Source organism: Lissotriton vulgaris, chromosome 3_1 (genome assembly GCF_964263255.1).
Source record: "Lissotriton vulgaris chromosome 3_1, aLisVul1.2, whole genome shotgun sequence".
NCBI lineage: Eukaryota > Metazoa > Chordata > Amphibia > Caudata > Salamandridae > Lissotriton > Lissotriton vulgaris.
The window spans coordinates 820423356-820444541 of record NC_141689.1 but is presented as its reverse complement, the minus strand read 5'-3'; the positions used below and the strand labels follow the sequence as shown (position 1 = coordinate 820444541).

Sequence of the window (21186 nt, the reverse complement as noted above, 5' to 3'; positions counted from 1 at the left end):
GCCTTGTACCATAGCTGCTAGGTTTTGTTTATGATGAACTGTAAAATCGATTTCATTAGCATAATGAATTCTTTTTAACCTTGTACAAAAAGTGACCACACAATGAACATAACCTCTGTTTGCCTTTAATGTGTTTTTATCTTGTATGCTTTTATGAATTTTCTACATGAATTCGAATAAAGCTTGTTGAACTGAACTACCGAGAGCAAGAGAAGTTAAAACACACAAGTGGACTGACAGGCGAAGAGAAAGACTGAAAACCGGTACAAATGGCAAAATCAGGAACCTGCAAGAATGAGGTAAAGGGGTAGGGGGTGTCTTCTACTGGGTTATGGGGCTTTGGGGAGGAGCAGGCTGCAAAGAGCCTCCCCCCCTCCCCCCCAAGGGCTTTTGGGTGAGAGGAGCAAGCCAAAGAGCTTGCAGCTCCAGGGTTGGTTGAAGGGTAAAATGGACAGAGTTATATGGGTGAAAAGGCAGGAATAGATAGGGCAGGACAGGCTGACCAGCTTGAGGTGAGGGTGATCATTCAGTGTACAGATGTTTGCAAGAAAAAAAGTCACACTGGACGCAAGTTTTACCATGACTTCAATCCTAGTGTTTGGGTCATGATCAAGAAGCACGTCCGGAAAAACTCTCTGGAGCCAAGGTTGATAGGCCCCTTCCAGGTAGTCTAGTGACCAATACTGCTGTGAATAGTGGAGGAATTCCAAACTACATGCAGGCATCACACACCAAGAATGTGAGAAATCCCAAAGAATACATTGCGCTCTTTCGCCTAGAACCAAGAGCATTGGTGACTGCACTATCGCAACCTCTAAGACCATGTGGAGCAGTGGTATCGGGATCCCAACAGCAGCAAAAAGAAGAAAGGGGTGAAGAACTGCAGCAAATCACACAACTTCAACTACTTGTTGTTGAAACAAGTGGCATTGAAATCTCTAACAAAGTAGAAGCAGAGACTGATCTTTAATTTAGAAACGTGACTGAAACAACAACAGTGCACCAAGAAGATCCGGGTGAAGGCGCAAGCACTGGACGGAGAAGTGTCGACCGTGAAGTTTAATTTCCACACACTCCTAATCAAGGAAGACTGAAATAGAGTTTATCAGTTGATCGAATTCTAGTCACAATACCAGAAAAAAAACGAGGCATGTAGTAAAAGTGATCCTGGAGAAAAAGAACAAAAGTTGAGAAGATCAATCAGAGTAAGAGTAACTTGTCATAGGTATTCAGCACCTGAGTGGACTTACTATCTAAATTAAGTGCTAAATGTATCAATTAATGATCTATGTGATGTGAGATCTGAACTATTTGCACCTCTGTGATACCACAGAAATAAGCACATGAAGAGATTTGACAAAAACAAACTGTACATTTGTAAAGAGACTGTGAAAGGTTAAAAGAAATTAATTCAAAAACCATAAAAATTAACACAGAGTCCCTATTTTTATTTGATCATATTATTTTACAGAAGATCATCCTAGGTCCAAGTCTGTGGTAGAAGAGTAGGGATAACCTTTTTCGAAGAATACAGAGTAAGGTTAAGGATTGTCTGATACTACTTTGCTGGAACATAAGCATTGAAGTAGTATTTTTGAACAAAAAAATAAAGAAAAGTAAAACTTGCAGCTTGAACTTCAACTGCATTATATTTAATCTGCTTCCAATGTGAACATGTTGCCTTAGAAATAAGTGTAACTATATTTATATGTTCAATCTTCCTAATAGAAGTCATTATCATTACTATAGTGTTAGCAGGGTTTTACTGAGCACATGAGAAAGATTTCAGAAACACAACCACAACAAAAACACACATATATATATGAATGATGAAGAGCAATTTAAAGCTTCTTTTGTCACTTACAATAGGGAGAATTACTCAACAAAAATGTATTCCAGGTTAGCACAGGAGTACTATATGCCATGGGAGCAAAGAACTGCTATGTCTGTGCTCATTTACTATCATCAGAAGTCGTAACCTATTACCACATGCCGTTATCTTATGGAATTGCATTTAGTATATTACTTTCACATATATATAGGCAAGAACACTTTGAATATTTCTATTCTAACTACTGCTTAATATTTTCTAGAGTGCTGTTGATAAAAAGCATTCATTTATGCTCATAAAGAAAAGAAATTGACACCGCCTGGTATTATTTTATACCACATAGACCTATAGGTAGTGTTAAAGCTTATCAGGATAACTTAAAATGTTTGATGTGCACTTTTTATTATAACTTTAGAAGAAAGAAACACTAACATAACATGAATTAAAGACAAACATAGTGATGTTTTGAAAATGTTTGGAAGAAGATGAATTTAGAAAAAATAGTTTATCCAAAATTAAGATTAGACAGTCAACACATATAGCACCGTACAAACTGGAGATGGCCCCACTGGTTTTATCTGTGGATTCTTGTGTGTCCCCTAAAACAAAGATCAGTCTCAGGTGCAGGGGACAGACAGAGATACTTCTCAATGAAAGGTTAAACCGAACTGAGGGAGCCAAGGCAGTCCATAGTATTAAAATTGGCTGGAAAATAGAAGGTGCACATCAGAGGTTCCAGTCTACTTCCATATTTTGGGACAATCTATACCCATTTACACATGAAGGAGATAAATCTACCTAGTAAATAGCTCACTAGACTTTTCTGGAGATATTCTGGACCTATATAGATCTGACTTGTCATTGTACTTGGGACTAAGACTTATCAATACTTAAAAAGTGGATTAAGTCTTTGCCCAGATGGGTTTTGTCTCACAACTCGTCCCATTGCCTATGGTGTACTTAAATTGCAATGCACAAGGGAATATTTGACATCTCAAAAGTAAACGGAATCATCAGACATTAAATTATTCATCTCATAGATACACTCCTTTCAGAAAATAATCGTTTTTGCTTTTTTTTTTACCACTGGAGCAGGATTTGTAATGTTTTAGTCAACTTAAACTGTAAGTCAGTCCTTTTGGCCAATGGTTGTTCTTGGAAGGCATATGCTACAAAGGAAGAATGGTAACCATCATGCGCTATTAAAGAAGTAAGGATAGGGAATAAGCTGTGCAGTTCTGTTCTGTAATGGTTTATCTGTTTCAAGGTTGCCCCAGGTAAATGTACATCCTGGAAATTACAAAAGGAGCAGAACACGGATCAAATGGTGTAATATTTGATTACCCTGTTGGCTCCAGCATGACAACTCCGTGCCAAAAGTAACAGATTGCCTCGTTCTGCTTAATATAGTTGTGTAAATGGTGCAACTTTAAGATCCACTAAACAAAGCATGCAACGACATCACAAAATGTCCCTTTTGCATTTCTACTTGGCCCAGCGATTGCAGGTACAGTGCATCCCACGCAGAACAGCCTGTGCCTGAGGCGCGCGGCCCTGGTGCCAGCAGAGCCACTTAACACCTGCTGCCCTGCAGTCTGGTTTCCACGGCACAGGTCAAGCGAGCAGCCCTGCGCCCGCCCGCTGGGACTGCGCCCCTTTCCACTGGACAGAGGACTAGGAGCAAGGGTGGCTACATTAGGAGGAGGTTAAGTGGCCCGCCTCGGGACGCGCGGGGACAGTAGCTCAAGCCGGGGGCCTTTCTGGGAGCTGAGCCCGGGTCTCGGGTTTTATAGCTCGCTCTTCTAAACACGGGGGTACAATGCTGGCAGCTTCACTTTCAGCCATTGTAAATACTAATTAAAGCGTCGCATTCTTCCCAGCCAGAATGGGTATCCCGTGCCCCACCGTGTCACTGGGTTGCAGCAGACCTTGCCAATGTTTGGAATCTGACATCGTGGAAAAAAGCGGCGTTGAAAGCGGGCCCTGCAGGTACTGAACAATAACATCATCTGTGCGTTCTGTTCAGTGGCACCACTGACCGTAGATACAGTGGAACAAAGGCTGCTGCTGGGGGAGGAGCTCTGATGGCGCAGGACAACCCTTTTCAGTGGAACATGGGGCCTTATTTATGAAGGCCTTGCGTCACTTTTAAAATGGGAAAAAGTGACGCACCGGTGGCGCAGGGCCTTCATAAGTAAGGCTAAAGCTGCCTTCAGCACTTCACCAAATGATGTGATTCTGGGGGGGTTCAGCGATCCCCCCACGCCTCACTTTAAACCATCGACGGCCCTGCCTTTGGTTGTCTGCCCTCAGGCTTAAAGGCAAGAAATCCCAGGCAATTCAAAAAATACGAGATATAGAATTCCTCTGGTTACAAGAGTCATGGCACTGTTGCTTCATAAGGGAAAAATCAGGCAAAAGAAATACATTTCGAGTTCTTGATCATAGTGTAAAAACTGATGTGATCCACAAAGGTTTCACCTAGTTGAAATGGAAGCCACACTGCAAAACTGAGTTATAAAAGGGTTGGGTAACATGCAGTATAATAGCAGCGGCGCTTCCAGAAGCTATTTTTAGGGGAGCACGCAATGGCCCACAGACAAAACCACTGGGGCCACCTACAAGCAGGCGCAGCCGGTACAGGTAAGAGCGATGGGGCAGGGTGGGGAGGTTTGAGTCAACAGATGACCGGATAGGTAAAATTAAATCAAAAACTAAATAAATCACTTAGCTTGCCTTGGCCAGATTGCCGAGTCAGCAATGCACCGAGCGGAAGGTAAGTGTTTTTATTATTTTTTTATTTTTATTTTACTTCTCCCGTCTTCTGTCGACTTACAACCCCACACTGCCCCACCCCACCGCTCTTATCTTTGCCGGCCGCACCTGCCTACAAGGGGCAATCATTTCTCACGTAGCCTAGATTGTTATTAAAAACGGGGAAACATTACAGTATATCAAATTAAACACAAGAGGCTTTTGTACAGTGCACACACCCTGACCTGAAGTATTTGAAGGTACTCTCTCTCATACGTGAGAACAAATTAAAACGAGGTACAGTGAAATAAATCATTAGCATAGGATCACACAGTTTGGCCAACTAGGATTGATCACAGTTTTTCTGGATTCATATTGTGCAATTCAACTACCAGAAGAGTATCTCTTTGTCTCACCTGTTGAACATAAGCTGTTAATGCTTTGTCTTTAATTGTTTGTGCATCAGGATAGAGCATAGGTATCAGGGTAGAAGCGAATTGCAAGGGCCGGTGTGCGTTCCCAGTCCGGCACTGCTACAGGGAGTAATGGAACTGACTCTACACACCACAGTTGATGGCTAATCTGAATCAACTGGTACTGATTGTATATATTATGCAGAGAAGCGGAATGTTATACGCTAGTTATTACCATTGTTGACTATGTGCAGGGCACGAGTCACGAAATGTGAATGGTAGTGAAAATAATTGTGGCCCAATAAAATGTTATTTAAAGTCACATATTAATAAACTTGCAGTCACAATTAGTAAAGTGCAAAGGTCAAATTTGAGTTTATTAGCATAGTAAGCCCTAACTTTTGAACCCTTTCAAGCCCACCTGAAACGTTTTTTAAATGGTCATTTGTTGACAAGTACTGACTAGATTTACACCAAATCAAGGAAAGACACTTTCTAGAGTAATGTTTTACTTCCATTCCAATATTTCAAAGTTTCACCCAGATTTCTTGAATGACGCCAATATTATTATAAAAAAGAAGTGCCTTTTCAATGAAAACCCTGACCTAAGCAACACTACAGAGTCACTTTCAACAAAAGTGTGTGTGTGCGTGGCTGGACCTGAGCATTATCACATTGTCGTTAGTTTCAAAGTACATCATTTTGTTTTCTTCTATTCCCCTTTCAATTTTAACTTTTTTTGCATTGAACCATTCATTTCTTCAAGAAAAACCATAATCCCTCACAAAATATGCAAGTCCCATTTGTGCATTAGGTAGCTTGTGCAAGGCTTCACATTACATACATGTTGCAAATTGGTTACCTTGGTTTTTAATTACGTATGAAAAGTTGGAGACTACAGGTAGGCTTGTAACAATAAATGAAATGATCAAACCTGAAAATAAAAATGATCAAAAGACTTTCATGCTTCTCTTCCCAAACTACTTTAGAGCAAATTGCTTATCTAAAAAATCAAAAAAAGCAAATGCAATATCACTTACAGTGTGAGATTTTATGTGTGCTGCTTTGGAAAATATAAAAAAAATAAGCTGACTCTTGAGAGGTTGTTTGAGGGTGGTCAAAGTTTTAAAAAGAAGACAAAACCCAGAAACATGAACTACATTACCCTTTTAGTGTTATTGAAAAAAAGTTTACATGGTCTAAAGGAAATCTGACTTTCTAAAAGTGAATGTTTTATGTTTCACATGCCTCAGTACAGTTTGAACATAGTGGGCCGCCACCATGGTGGATCCCGGTATATAGGTGTGGGTTACACCTGGGAGAGAATATTCAATGACTGCTGGCATTATCCTTTGTTAGGTGTCCGGGCATGAGCAAAAGCCCATAAGGGTAATGCGCACCTACTGCCTGCACGGGGGCAGCAAGGTCACCTGGGTGGGGCTTCAGGGGCCCAAAGCACTCACCATTCAGGCCTTACTGATTCCTGCTGGTGGCCCTGTAGCCCACTGACATGCTTGTTGCTCGTGCTGATTTTTAGCACTGGCCATTTGTCCTGTGCTGTAAAATCCATGCAAAAGGGACCACATGCGGCACAAGGGGGCTCAGCTTCTTTCTGCCGCTCGAGTAGATGTTCTACTCAAGCAGAAGCTTCCTCAACGCGAGTGGCAGGTTTCTCAACATGAGTGGTAGTGACCCACCTCGACCGCCCGTCTTGAGAAATCTCACCGGAAGGTTGTCTAGCATTGGATTTTCCTCGTTTACTCTCGTCAACCTAATGTTGGTGAACCAAGAGAGAGGAAAAAGTCTGCTCCGCTACAAAGAGTTTTTCGTAACTTCTCACTCTGTGCAGAGTGATAAAAAACTCTGCAAGCGGAGCGGAGTGTACCGCCCAGGCCTATTTAGGGATTCAGCTTACATACTAGCCCAGACTCCCTTAGTATGAGGGAGTGGGTACGTTCATCCTAAAAAAAGATACATCTAGGGATGCTTGGGTTGACTGGGTCAACCATGACACCAAGGAGATCTTGGTTAGGAGATCCAATGTCTAGTTTACTGTCAAAAGGGGATATATCACAATGTTTTGGGCAAGTCATGTAAATATGAAGACAAAGTTAATCATCTTTTGATGTGTAATACATGCTAACTGAAAATGTATTATTCTCAAACATGACAGCCAGGCTGTCCAATTTTGCTTTGAGCGCTATTTACTTAGAAGTGTTTACTTATGTATGACAGCCCCTTAGGCTCCTCCCCCCTCATCAATTCTAGGTGGTGTCACGGTCCCCCATCTGCCAGACATAGAGCATTAGCAGGGGCGCTAAATATGTGAAATTGCCCTTAACCCGCAACAGACTTTTAAATATCAGTGAAACTTGTGGATTGTGAAACTGGCATGTTGCAATGAACATTACAGAACATGCTAAGAGAATTATAGGGGAAAGTTGACGTTACTCAAAGCAGCACAACACACATCACATAATCAGGAAATGAAAAAGATAAATCTGAACTGTCCTAAGCTATGTGAATATTTGAATAGTAAATATTTCAGATGATACTTCTACAGGATATAATATCCTTTCATTATATATTTATCATGCTGCCATATACAAGAAATTCACTCTGCCAATGATAATCAGAAAACAAATGCTAACCATATAAATGCCACCGCTTACAAATATTTCACAGGCCAATCCAAACTTGTTCAATTGTAAACGGATGTTGCATAAACAATGTCTTCAATCTTTCTACAGTAGGTAAATAGGAGCTGTGCCGCATGGGCATGCCTCACAAGACCTTGTGACAGCTCCTCCCCATAAAATAGAGCCGGTCACCGAGAATGGTGGAGCAAAAGCGTCCCATGTTATGAAGGCCAAATGGCATCTGACATAAGGGAGGATGATTTATTTCTATCTAGTAGACTAGTATTATCCCCATAATGCTGCTCTGGGCATGGGTAGTAGTATCCCAATTTATCAGCAGGCTGCTTCCCCCACTCACAATCTGCATGAATGGATTTTGTATTAGTCCGGCAGACTCTGCCTTTGGACCAGTGCATAATTTGAGGCAGTGTTTGCCAGAGCTTGGTGCTGTCTCTTAATTCTCAACACTGGCATTTATGACAAATCACAACATGGTGGCACTTGTTGTCTTTTATGGCAGTAAGTCTATCAACAGAGTATATCAATACAATAGAAATTAAAAATTGCAGCCGGCCAGGCCTTTCTTATATCTTTAAGTGGCCTGGAGCAGTTTTGTCACATTTGTAGGGGTATGATGGTTACTAGTCGTATTGGTAATGGCACTGGCAGCGCTGGCAGGGGCAATGAGTGGTGCAAGCTGCATTGGCCTCCTGAGCTATGCCCTGGCACTTGCTTTTTCACAAATTGGCTTGTACCACGAGCAGCGCCCCCTTCCCAACGTTTTCGATATATGTATCACAGGCACCAGTCAGCAGAAGAAATGCACTCCCCAGCACTGGAAAGCAGGAGGCATAACTCGGCCAGGTGTGAGACAAGAAGCAAGAGGCCCTCCAGGGAAGCATGTAATGGCGGCCTGAGGCCTGTGAGCAACGTGGTATTACAAAGGCCTTTGAGATGGCAGTGCATTACATATGCAGACACATGTGACATTACATTAATCTTGCACACACATTTTTCGGCGCTCTAGTTCCATCACGCTGCAGCCGATTAGTCACATCCGTTAGCCCAGCACACGTCGGTTAATTGGTTGCAGTCAATATTTTACCTTTCCAGTTAAATTTTACACTAACCCTGGGCTAGAGGTTTTTCTCCAAGACACCTAAACATGTCATGAGATAGGGCCCAGTACATCACGCAGTAACATAAAATAAAATCGCGTCACTGGTGCAGGGAGGGGAGTCTGAAAAGTTATTATCTTTCAAATTCAGCAGCATGACTCTTTTGCAAGCTATGCACAGAAACGGCCTCCCTCGAGGAGAGAATCTAAACGTTTCTGGAACTGGTCACAGTGCCTCAGGTTCAGTTTGGCTTGAAAAGGCGGGTTTGTGCTCCGCCGAGTCACAGGGCCCACTTTCCAAAGCACGACTTTTATGTAGGCTGGAGGGCCCATTCCCAGAAGAAGCCGAAAACATTCGACGCCTGATACCGCGTGCCCGGTTTACATCTCGAGCTCGGTGGAAGTCAATTATAACTCTCGGAGCAGTAAACGCGAGGTGGCTGCACACTGGCACCTTGTGATCTGCAGACTGCGCGTCCGCGCGCTGTGAATACGGCCATTGTGGCCGCCCCGCGCCTTCCGAAGAATGGGGCCATTGCAGACCACTTTGGCTTCGCCCTTTCTGGAGTGCTCGCCATCTAAACGGGTTCTCTGGGGTTTCACTGTGTAATGAGTTATGATGAGTCTCAAGAAGCGGCACTGCCCAAGAACCTTCCCCTTTCAACACACTTATCCACGTGCCCAAACCAACTGCTCCAAGTAGTCCGTTCCCCCCGCCCCCCTACTCACTGCATACGTCAAGAAGAATCCTGACTGGGACTGCCCGGCTCGCCTCCAAAGCAGCTCCCGCCACCAGCGATCAAAGTGAATGCTGCCACGAGACCTCAGGGGGACGCTGTCATGACGTCAGCATGATTCATGTCAAGTATTTACAGATCGTAAACACCGGGACGCATCTCAGACGGACAAGCCTGCACACCCAGACAGTTTGGAAAGAGTAGAAGAAGCACACTTTTTTTTTTTAATTAAAAACAATGTCGAATGGAAACGTTGATTAACAAAGAATATTAAACTTGGGAAGGGGAACTTCCATGACATGTCTCTGAATGTGCCAGAAATGTATTATTGATGTAGCATAAAAGCAGTGAGTGGATCTATGAAGAGCGGAGGTCCATATATAAAGTGTCAGTAGTATAAGGGATACAGCTACTTCCTACATCCGCGCCCCATATGTCACTGCTCCATTTGGTCACTACTACTGAACACCGGGCCTATGCAACGCTAGGTTCTCTCACAGCAACTGCCTTTACACCCCCCCCCCCAACCAATGGCACTCCCACTGGTCCTATTTCGCACATATTACCCATGTACAGCTCTCCTGCTCCTCTTGTACACATGTAATAAATTGATTAAATTCAGTCGTCACTCTAGTAACCACTTTTTTTAATAGTAGCTTGCACTGTTTTATTCACCTTGCTCGTATCAAGAGAAAGGCCTGTTCTGTTTCACCTTCTAAAATAAGTCTCATAAACCTGGGTTTCATTGTCACTGTATTGCAATGCAGTGCTTTCTGAATAAACCCTTTGGCTCCTATTTGTTATACTCATGGGTTTGTTGGTGGTGCCTCATCAATTCTTGCTTTGTTGCTGACATACATACATTTTGTTTATTTGAATAATTCAAGAATACATGAAAAATGCAATAAAATCCATAATTCATGAAAATTTTCCCTGAAAAGATACTTTTTAACTACCATAGAAAGCCATATGGTGTATGGTTTGGTTAAGACTTATTAGAAAAATTTATATAAGTAGCCTTCCTTAGATCAATGCATGGATGTCGATTCACTAAAATGCCAGGGACAGTGAAAGTGACATCATACACCCAGTGACCTTAATGACATCATAGGAAGTGACAAATGAGTTTTGGCCCCTAGTGTTCCCAGAAAGTTGTCACATGAATGTAATCCTGATGAAGGCACACTAGTTAACGTCACAGACGTTCCATAACAATGATAACTGCATGATTAGTGTACAACATACCACAAGAAAATGTCTATTTTAGATACCACCTATAACAGGCGGCAGACATGATCTTTGAAAGTGGTGGGCCATATTACTTTTCGTAAATTGTAGGGAGCAAGAGAACCAAGTGAGCAGTCCTCTTTTTTGGAGGGTTAAGGTAGGATTGTCCTCCTAAGGAATTGTTTTAAACATTGGGGTCAAATAGTGCATTTTGATGGACAATTTTTATATATGTTTGTGAAAGGTATAGACTCTCAAAGGGCACTCTTGACATTTTAAGGTCTTTTTATTGTGTGCCAAGTCAAGGAAACCTGATGCCCCACAAGAGTTTTCTGTACAAGTGATTCTTTATCGCCATTTCTCATTTTACATAGGTACAAAGCACAAGCAAAATGTACAAAAAGTGCATAGGGTCCGGGGCACCTGAACGATGCACCCTGCTTACAAAATGCACTAGCAAATGCAACATCGTCATAGTCGTACTACTGGCACACATCAATTGAGTGTCATGCCCTGATGCAACTTATAGCCTTCCATGGCGGGTTGTGTGCCCTAGTGTCCGTTATCTATAACCACGTGTCATGGGAGATGTAATAAGGAAAAGCTAAAAGAGAATAAACAATAAACCCAGAAACACCCAACTAGGTCTTAAACTTCCTAATTATGAAATGAAATGAAATTAGATTTCTTAAGCGCATGGCTGCCCAAGAGCGTCCCAGCGCTGATACACACAGCTAGCTTCCAAGATCCTCAGACAGCAGACTCAATTATGTTTCCGTGGAGGCAGCCTGACCCATTCTGACCCTTTTTGGAGTACCAACAACACTATATTATTGCACTCTGCAGTTAATTAAGGAAGCTAGGGGGTAGGTGTGATGACTAGTGTGAGTATGAGAACTTCCTGGGCATGGACTTGTATCCTGGGAGTCCAGGAGGGAAGGAGAGTGGGAAGTCCAGAGATAACGGCCGGCAGGATTTAGGGGACACCCAACCCAGGTGAGTTACATGCGTGCTGGGTGGGGGGCTCCAGTGCTGTGGTATATTGATTGGGATGGTTCTTATAGGCTTATTGTCTGTCTCGTCTGCCAGCATTTCTAACTATGATTCCCAGGCTGTGTGGATGGTCCAGCTGCTGTCTTGGAAACATGTGCCACGTCGTGACCTCCGCCGTCCCCCATTTAGCAGATTCCATAGCCATGCCTGCATGGATAAAGCTTCCGGAGACTTCCAGATCATGGCAGTGCAGTGTTTTATTAGCACATGCGCAAGGTCTATAAATTATAGGGTGCACCTACTCTCCCTAGGAAGCACATCAAACGATCAAAAACAAACAGGGAGAATAGGGTCAAAGGGAAGAAGTTTAAAGACCTACTACTGGTTCGCTTCCCCAGTAACAGCAATTGAATAACACACAAGAACCTAGGAGATCAATAGGCCAAGCAAATCGCTGGCAAATCTTATCTCTATGTCAGTTGGTGCTGCAGTCACCATGTAACAATATATAAAGAGGAGAAGAAAGGGGAGTGGTGATATCTAGTGATCAATTGGAAAACTGGTCAAACCAAATCCAGTACATGTGTATTTTGTGGATAACCATCAAACAACCCAAATAATCAGTCCTATCATTTGGTCGTCCACACTGTGACCTGGCGGGCCCTTAGATCATCTAGACCAAATGACACATTGTTGGTCTGATAGTGATCGTCAGTAAAGGATGGTGAAAATACAGTGCAACATACAAATTAGGGGATGTGCCTGGTTTCTATTAAAGTATTTGTTCAGACATATCACCCTATTTTAGACTCACCACTTTTTTGTATGTTGCACTGTATTTTCACCATCCTTTACTGACCATCACTATCAGACCAACAATTGGAAGTACACTGTGGACCGCATCCAGTACTTACTACGACTGTGTGGCATATGGTCTAGATGATCTAAGGACCCGCCAGGTCACAGTGTGGACGACCAAATGATAGGACTGATCATTTGGGTTGTTTGATGGTTATCCACAAAATACACAAGTACTGGATTTGGTTTGACCAGTTTTCCAATTGATCACTAGATATCACCACTCCCCTTTCTTCTCCTCTTTATATGTTGTTACATGGTGACTGTAGCACCAACTGACATAGAGATAAGATTTGCCAGTTTTGCCAGCGATTTGCTTGGCATATAGACCTCCTAGGTTCTTGTGTGTTATTCAAGCACATTAAACGATCAAAGGGCATTGGGCGCTCCATTGTGCCCAACAACATATCCACTATCATCACCCAGAAGAACCTTATACAGGAGCAGGACCATACCATATGATGGAAGTCTGCCTCTGAGGCAGGGCAGCAAGGGCACCAAGGGGCCAAAGTTGGGAAAATAATGTGGATGTGTTGTGCGGTTCCTACGGATTCAGTAAGACTGTTCATTTGGGCAACATAGGCATCAAAACTATGAGGTACTGGGTCCGCTAATGCCATCAAAATAGGTTGACCTAGTTCCTAGCTAGCTCACAGTGCACCATCTGGACATCTAAGCATCACAAGGTACTGGGTGGTATCTGGAACCTCAGAACATGATAACCCTGATTCCAAAAAGAAATTGTGGAAACAGATCTACCTTTCAGTTTTTAACTCAGTCATGTCCAAAGGGGGACACAAGGAGTACTCAAATTGGCATTTCAAACATTTATTGAAGCAATTGGATCATTGTGTAAAATACTTGAGCTGCAATTATGAGTAGAATAAAGCAGAGCATATTAACCAGCATTTCAAGAATAGTGAAACAGATAAACAATTCAACTATTTTGAGAGCAGAATAAACAAGAAGGGAAGGGAGTCCTGCAGAAGGAAGAGCTGGAGATTGCAGGGGCTATCAGGGGGCTGCAAGTGCACCAGCGCCCACCTACGTACCAATGTGTTTACCCCTCTACTCATGCTTTCAAATATGGGTGACTTGTGCGAGTGTGTATGCTCAGTTGTCATGTTTAGATTGGTTGTGTGGGACTGCCATACATATGTGCATGTGGATGTGTGAGCACCGTCTGCCAATTGCACGATTTGTGTGTTTAGGGGGAGTTTGTTTCAGAATGGAATGTCATGTATAGACATAGTTGTGCCTGTGTGTTCATAGACTGTAGAGAACAAGTGTAGTGGGTAAAGCTGTAAAGCATGCATGTATTTATGTGTGTGGACTGAAATATGTGTGTGTAAAGCGTTCGTATATATGTTACATATTTTTATATAAGGACTGTTGTGTGATTGTGGAGGCTGTCAAACACATGCTTGTGTATGTACAGTATACACATACGCATGTGTTGGGGTCAGAGAGAGACTGAGCAGACACTGCCATATTGAGGTTAGGTGTGTGATTTGAGTACGAAGGTTGTTGTAATCAGGTGTGCATGTGTGCTGGGACTGCCACACATTTGTATATATGTAGGAGATGCCATGTAAATCTTTCACTAATCTCATGTGTATGTGTGTAGAGATCTCCACATAGGTGTGTAGGTATGTGTGTCAGTCTAACTGCATTGCTTAGGTGTGTGCCGGAACTCACATGTAAAAATGTGTGTATATATGAAAGTCACACAGGTCTGCCATGTATGTGTGTGAGATATAAAAATGACTGCAATCTATAACGTGTCGAGACAACCATTGCCTTTTAGAGCTGCTGCTTTTGGTGTTAATGATGTACATATGTGCGGTTACTTATGTGCAAGCATGGATTCGGATATACAGATGTTTGTATGCTAATGTAAGTATGGCAATGTAAAGCTGTAAGTATGTGCAAGTATGTAATGACTGTAATGTATAGGTGTGTCTGGGGTCCTGCTGTACATCACTGTCTAAGTAGTGTATAGTGTATTTATATAGCGCATATATCCAAGCGTAGCGTGTGCCATGTAAAGCATATATATATGTTTGTGTTTAAGGGACGGTCATGTATTGTGCGTAACTATATGCATGGGCTTGGTTGTGTGTGGGAGCGAGGAGGTGGCCATGCATAGGTGTCTTTCTGTATGTGTGTATATACAGGGACTGACATCTGTAGGTACTTGAGTAGAAACTTTCATGTATAGTAAGAGAGAGAAGTGACTAGCATGGGTTGTGTGTGGGAGCAAAAGTTAGGCAAAGAAGTGTCTGACAACGGTGTATGTGGGTGAAAGAAAGCAAAATCCATGTATAGTGTGAGTGTGCATACATGCCTGCTGGGGCTCCCAAGCAAAAGTGTGTGTGTGCTGCAGAGTCTCATTCCTATGTACTAATGCTTCTATCATGAAATATGCCCTGTGCAAAAACCTGCAACTAGCAGAGGAGTTTGTGAGGAATACACTCGCAGGGCATGCAACCATGCGACGTAGGCCGGAGCAACATGGCAGAACAACAATCGAAAAAGGGCATCTCAACAGGAACAAAAATACAGAGTATCTAAACCAAGTCAGCACAACCTGGAGCTGCATTTTATGTGATGTTGATTTAAGGCAACCCAGTTTGGCAACACAAAAAATGCACCTTTGACTCTCCAATGCACTACTCTGTCTCACCCTATACCTCTCTCAATATATCCTATGCCCCTACTCTGACTCCTTTCAAACCTCATTCTACTACTATGTCCTCTAAAATATCCCTTTCTAAATGCTGCCCTCATGTATCACATACCTCATTTTACTAGTATAGTTTCCTTAATCTTTTTGTAGAGGCTTTGCCCTTCTCCATCTCTCCTTTTACTCATTCCAAACCTCATCTTACTACTATGATCTTGCAAATAACACTTTCTAGACTCTCCCCTTTTCTATCCCTCCATTATCCTATTCAATCCAACTAACAGACTCATATGTCCCCCTGCTCAAATTAACAGATATTTCCCTATACTAACCCACCATGAATCCTTTTTGGGTTCGGCGGTAGAGTGCTACTCGACGAAAAGCAATTTGATGCCTCGTTAAGGGTATTAAGCAATATATAAATACAATTACAAGATTACCCTAAAGCAATAGCCTATAATTAATTGCCTTGCTGAGTATAAATACCACATTTTAGGTAATTTAGCTTTAGATTTTGGTAAGCCCCTTATGTAGACTACATGTGAGTTTTGGCAAAGCAATGTGTATGCCTCGCCGTGGCATGTCCCCCTTGGCAAAACAAGTCCTTAGGTCATCCTGAAGTACCCAAAGTATGTCTGCGTCCCTACTGCGTCCCTACTGCTGCATGTTTGAGAGTCAGACCAAACTGCCATGCAGCTATCTCATTACACCATGCCCATCAACAGGGCCTAATTTTTAAAAAGGTAAGTCCCAGGGCCCTTGTCAGGAGGCCACTGCAGCTTGCACTACCCATTGGCCGTGCCAGCGCTGCCAATGACAGCACCTGCACAACTTCAAACCATCACGTTGCTACAAGTGTGATAGTTCACGTTATTTGAGGCTCACAAAGCAATAAGAATAAAACGTACATTAAACTAATAAACAGCTGCTGATTTGCTCATCTCTAAATTACACAAACAGCGCCACTGGGCAGCTGTCATAAGTGCTGGTGTTGACAAATAACTGCTGATGCCGAGCACCGGAAACCACGGGCTCAAATTAAGCACTGCCCATCAGATGTCACAAACACAATACTCTGTTCTGTGTCTCTACATCCACTACCCTTTGCCTTGGAACATCTGTCTCACTGTGTCAAGGATGAATGTGCCCATCTGTAACAAAACTGGTGCTCGTGTAAAGCGCTCTGATACCTGATATCCTCGGGTCTAGTTTGCAATATATAAAACTCTAAAAAAAAAAGGATGTCTTAACTTCCACTGCAATATAGCTCCCAAACCATCATATCCATCACAGCACAACCAATCACACCACACAGTGCCCACCAGCCTTAACGCCCCAAAACAACATGGGCTGCAGGCCTTCACAGGCTGTATGTGATAAATTTAACACTACATGAAAATAAAGTTGAGAATGACTGCATAATGATGTGTCCTTTATTATTAGCTATGACCATGCCAAATGTTTTGAATTTATAGTTGTTTTATTACATGCATTCTTTAGCGTATCTAACTGTACATTGATAACCGCTTAGTACTAAGTTACACTACCAATCCCTGAAAGCACCAACCCTGAAAACCCCTTCAAGCTACCCTTCAATGAACCTTTAAAAACCCTTACTATCCCCTCAACCCTACTTTCCAATGAATCCTAAAAAAACTTTAATGCTATCCATCCCTGAACGCTAATACTCTCTTAATGCTGCCTTTTCTTGGTCCATAAAAATCTTGAATCACCCCTTAATGCTACTTGATCCCTAAAAACCCTTACTACCCTTTAACTTTACCCTTCAAAGAGCCCTTAAAAAAACTAAACGTAGCTTTAACTGAACCCTAAAAAACCCTAATACCCCTTAATATTACCATTCAACAAACCCTAAAAGCCCATAACTACTCCTTAAAGCTACTAATCCATGAACCCTACCAAACAACCTACTAAAGCCCCTAAAACTAACCTTCCCTCAACTCCTAAAAACCTTCTACAAGACCCCTTTTCCCACTTCACTGTAAATGCTCCTTTCTACTTTAGCAGAAGGGTGTCCATTGCCCCTCTCCCCATGGCATTATGAGGCATGTTTTTTGATGTCGTTTTTTTGCAGCCACAACTTTTTTTCATTCTGCCACAATACAGCCTTCATATGCAACACATTCCACTACAAGGCCATCACATTAACTGAACTGAGCCCTGAGACTTTCACAGTCTGCATAAATTGATTCATTACAATATGAGTGCAAGGCTGGCTACCTGATAGCGTACTCAGGGTAGCCGGTTGGGCACAACAACCCCCTATTTGTCATACTGTCCAACTGGCAGAGAGAACAGTCATTGGCAGTAGTGTCTGTTCCTGTCTCACCAGAGCTCAGACCCATGTTTCTTTTATGCATCAGGCCCTTGCTTGCTGTCCTCTCTCCGTGACCTCAGACTGACCCACAGTTTGGAAAGGCATATCCATGCTGATCGCCTGCAGCTACTTCTACTCTCTTCCTCAACCCCAGCTGGAAGAAAATTGCACTCGAGGGCTGTGTGGTTACTAAAACTTGTGAATCTACTAATCTACAGACACAATTTATTGTTGGGACTACCTCTCCCTGCCAGACTCACTCTCACAAGAGACACGAAACTGACACTTGCGAGAGAGGCCACGAACTGAATGAGCACTTTCCCATCAGACTGAAAAGGGGGTGATATGCGCTGGTGGGCAGTGTGAGGAGGCTTGCACTGTCATGGAAGACTTCACTCTCTATTGTTCGACATCTTTTAGGAACACTAAATCCCCAGCAAGTAACTGATGGGGGATATGCAGTTGAATGTTTAAACTGCAGGGTCCCCAAAAGTGCCTAAAACATCAGGTGGGCCCATCAGTCCTGTTTTTGTTACGCAACAGCTAAAAGTAGCTTAACATTTCCAAATGCGGGCCATCGTGCATTTTTGTTTATTTAAAGAAGCGGTACTTTTGCGGGGGTTTCTGGTGACGTGCCCAGTCGGCTGTTCAATTTGCAGAGCTCAATTTGAAGTGGTTTCCGCTGAATGCGTTGGCAGAACGTGGTCACATCACTGCTGTATCTTCTATCTATGCAGACTCCCAGTGACCCTGTGCCATGCGTGACACCTTCAGCCATTCCTGGCATTAAGCCAAGAACGCAACGTGTTCTTCCCCGTGGAGTTGTTGAAACATTTCACTGCACCACCTGGAGTTACATGCTCATTTTATAGATCTATGTATGCGCTTAGGGGTCTCGGCGGAGCCATTCTCAAACGTGAGTGCAGAGAAGGCTGAGAGAGAGAAACAGAGTGTAATAGCATGCAAAAAAAGTTGCAAAAGTTTCTTTATTTCAAAATATTACACATTTAAGAAACAAAATATGTGTTTGGGAAAATAGGAAGTCAAGAAAAGGCGGGTATAGCCTGCTTTAAGGCGGACGTCTCAGACACATTGTTGGTCAGTGCTTGTGCTCAGATTGGGCCAGGAGATCTGCTCTGTGTGGACTCCCATCTGATCTTCATTAACCGTGGTAAACACCGTAGTGAGGTCAACCCTCCCCCACCCACACAAAACAAGGCACCGCAAGCTGCAGAGGCAGCAGCCTGGCCCTCGCCGTGGCATGCTTCAGAGAGAGACATAAAAGACGCCAGGAGAACCAGTATGGAGTGGCGTTGGTCCCCAAACCCCAAGAGCTCCTAGCTTTCCCGGACTATTTTACCCCCCATGAAGGGGAACAAATGGCAGAAAGAGGGGCCCGGGGCCCCGCAGAGCAGAACAACAGGAAGCACACAATCCAGGCATCTGTCACCTCCCGGGGAGAGGTAAATGGATTAGGCAAAGCCACAAAGGCACGGGACGTCCCCTCAAACGGGCCATTGATTAGCACGTTCACTCTAATCTGCAGCACCGTGGCCAGTCCCAAACACAGCGCAGGGGCGGCTGCATTTCAATGGCATTCCTGACAAACATTATCATTTTTAAAGCGCACACTGGCAACAACTGCGCGGGGCAAAGTGAACAGCTGGAAGAGCGACAGATAGAGGCGAGCTAAAACGATGCAGGGCATTTTTAGCCACCGCACTTAAAATGCAAGAAGGCAACTCTTCTGAAAATATTTATATACATATATATATATAATCTGACTCCAAACAGATGTGGTGAAAAGAGGCATCGTTTCAAAAAGAAGGCACTGGTACAGTGGGCAACCTTGCAGTGGGAAATGTACAAACTCCGTGTCTCACAATGGGGACTGTTGGACTCAGATGAGAGTTGAATGGCTAGGCAGGCACAATTTATCACATACGCATCCTGAAATAAAACTGTAAATCCGCCCGTTTTATGTAAGAACAGGCTTTACCCTTGACCACAGTAGCCAGTTGCAGGTAAAAACTGCTCATTATTACATTATTTCGGGTTAAGTTATAGCCCCCCCCCCCCCCCCCCCCCCCCCCCAATCACGAGGAAGTGGCCAGGCGCGGTGACCCCGCGCTCCTCTCCCACCGCCCGGGGCAGCGCCCCCTGGTATGCATCTCGGGACATCAAAGTCCCCGATAGCAACCGGCAGTGGCGCCCTGGACGTAGCGCGGTGCGTAGGGGGGTCACCGGGGACTGGACTTCTCGAAGGGGTGAGCTAAGCAATCCAGCCCCTGACCCCGTGCCCCCTCCCTTAGTCTGGAATTCCAGACATCTGCGACGGGCAAGGGGCTTTTCCGGTTGCTTTCTTCAGGAAATGAGGAGGGGGGTTTAATTGCATCCCAAAGTTACGTTCCAGACTCATTCTCAGCGCGTCCCTTAATAAATGCCCAGCCACGTTTCCCTGGTCACAGAGGTACCTCCCAGCCTTCCCATGGAAGTGTGAAAGCAGGGCACGCTGTAAGACGAGGCTCCGGGGTCTTACCTGCAGCGTTGAGCCGGAGGAGGGAGGAGGTCAGCAGCAGTCCGACGAGGAGAGCCTCCATGAGACCCCCTGGCTGCGCCGTGGTCCACAGCATCCTCGCGGCGCCTCCTTCTTCTCAGTCCCTCCCTGGTCCTGCAGTCTGTACCCGTCCGCCGAAATCAATCCAGCCCGTGCGGGGCTCCTGCCAGTTCTCACGCGCAGTCCCTCGAGCCCTCTGAACACCTCTCGGCTCCACAAAGGTCCTCTCTGCCTATCCCGCGCTATGAGCGGCCGGTGGAGCGCGCTATGTTCTATGCAGGCAGGAGTAGGTCCTTCACGGCTAGTCTTTGTATCTCACTCCCGGTAGCTGGTCCCTGATGGAAAAGTTTGTTGGCTCCACTGACTACGGGCTCAGCGCTGCCACCAGGTCCAGCCCAGGAGAGGCGCACCGCCGCCTCCCGAAGCCCAGCCCACAGCACGCGGTTGGCTGCTTTGCAGAAGTGAAGGTTACACCTAGCAGAGGCAGAGTGGCGAGGCCACAGCGGCCAATGCACTGGAAAACGATTAGCCCCCTCAGATGGCCACTTAGAGCTTTAACTGGACACACATGACGGAAGTGCGCATACAATCCCAATCGAAGAGCAAGAAACCAAAGCTGTCACCCCAACACCACACAAATGTATGCATGTGATTTTTATAATTCGTATTGTCTGTGCAACAGTTCTACAGACCTGACACTTGCCTCCTCTCCTCTCCTTTACATTACATATAAAAATATGTATTGTATTGTATTGTAATTGCATTTATATAGCGCTTACTACCCCTGACGAGGCGTCAAAGCGCTTTTTTGGCGAGTAACACGCTACTCCGGAACCCATAGAGTATTAGTGTTTAATTAGTATAGCGAAACATGCAAGTACATTTTAAGTGGAGTATAGGTTAGTCAGTTATTTGGATTTGGAATGATAGTAGGAGTATAGAGGAGGACAAGGGTTTGTATTTATTTACCGCTTATTGACGCACGCTATTCAGGAAACCTATACCTATAAAGGATTAGTGGTGAATTAATATGGTG

The 21186-nt window shown here is 43.9% G+C and overlaps 1 protein-coding gene across 1 annotated transcript in view; it reads right to left on the bottom strand.

Moving 5' to 3' along the window:
* Positions 1-20515, bottom strand: part of ROR2 (ROR family WNT receptor 2) — a 319672-nt gene extending 299157 nt beyond the window's left edge. Inside the window, exon 1 of the mRNA XM_086961128.1 lies at positions 20133-20515. Within this exon, the coding sequence (XP_086817254.1) occupies positions 20133-20226 (94 nt within the window). The 5' untranslated portion in view covers positions 20227-20515. The remainder of the gene's footprint in view (positions 1-20132) is intronic.
* Between the last annotated feature and the right edge of the window lie 671 nt (positions 20516-21186).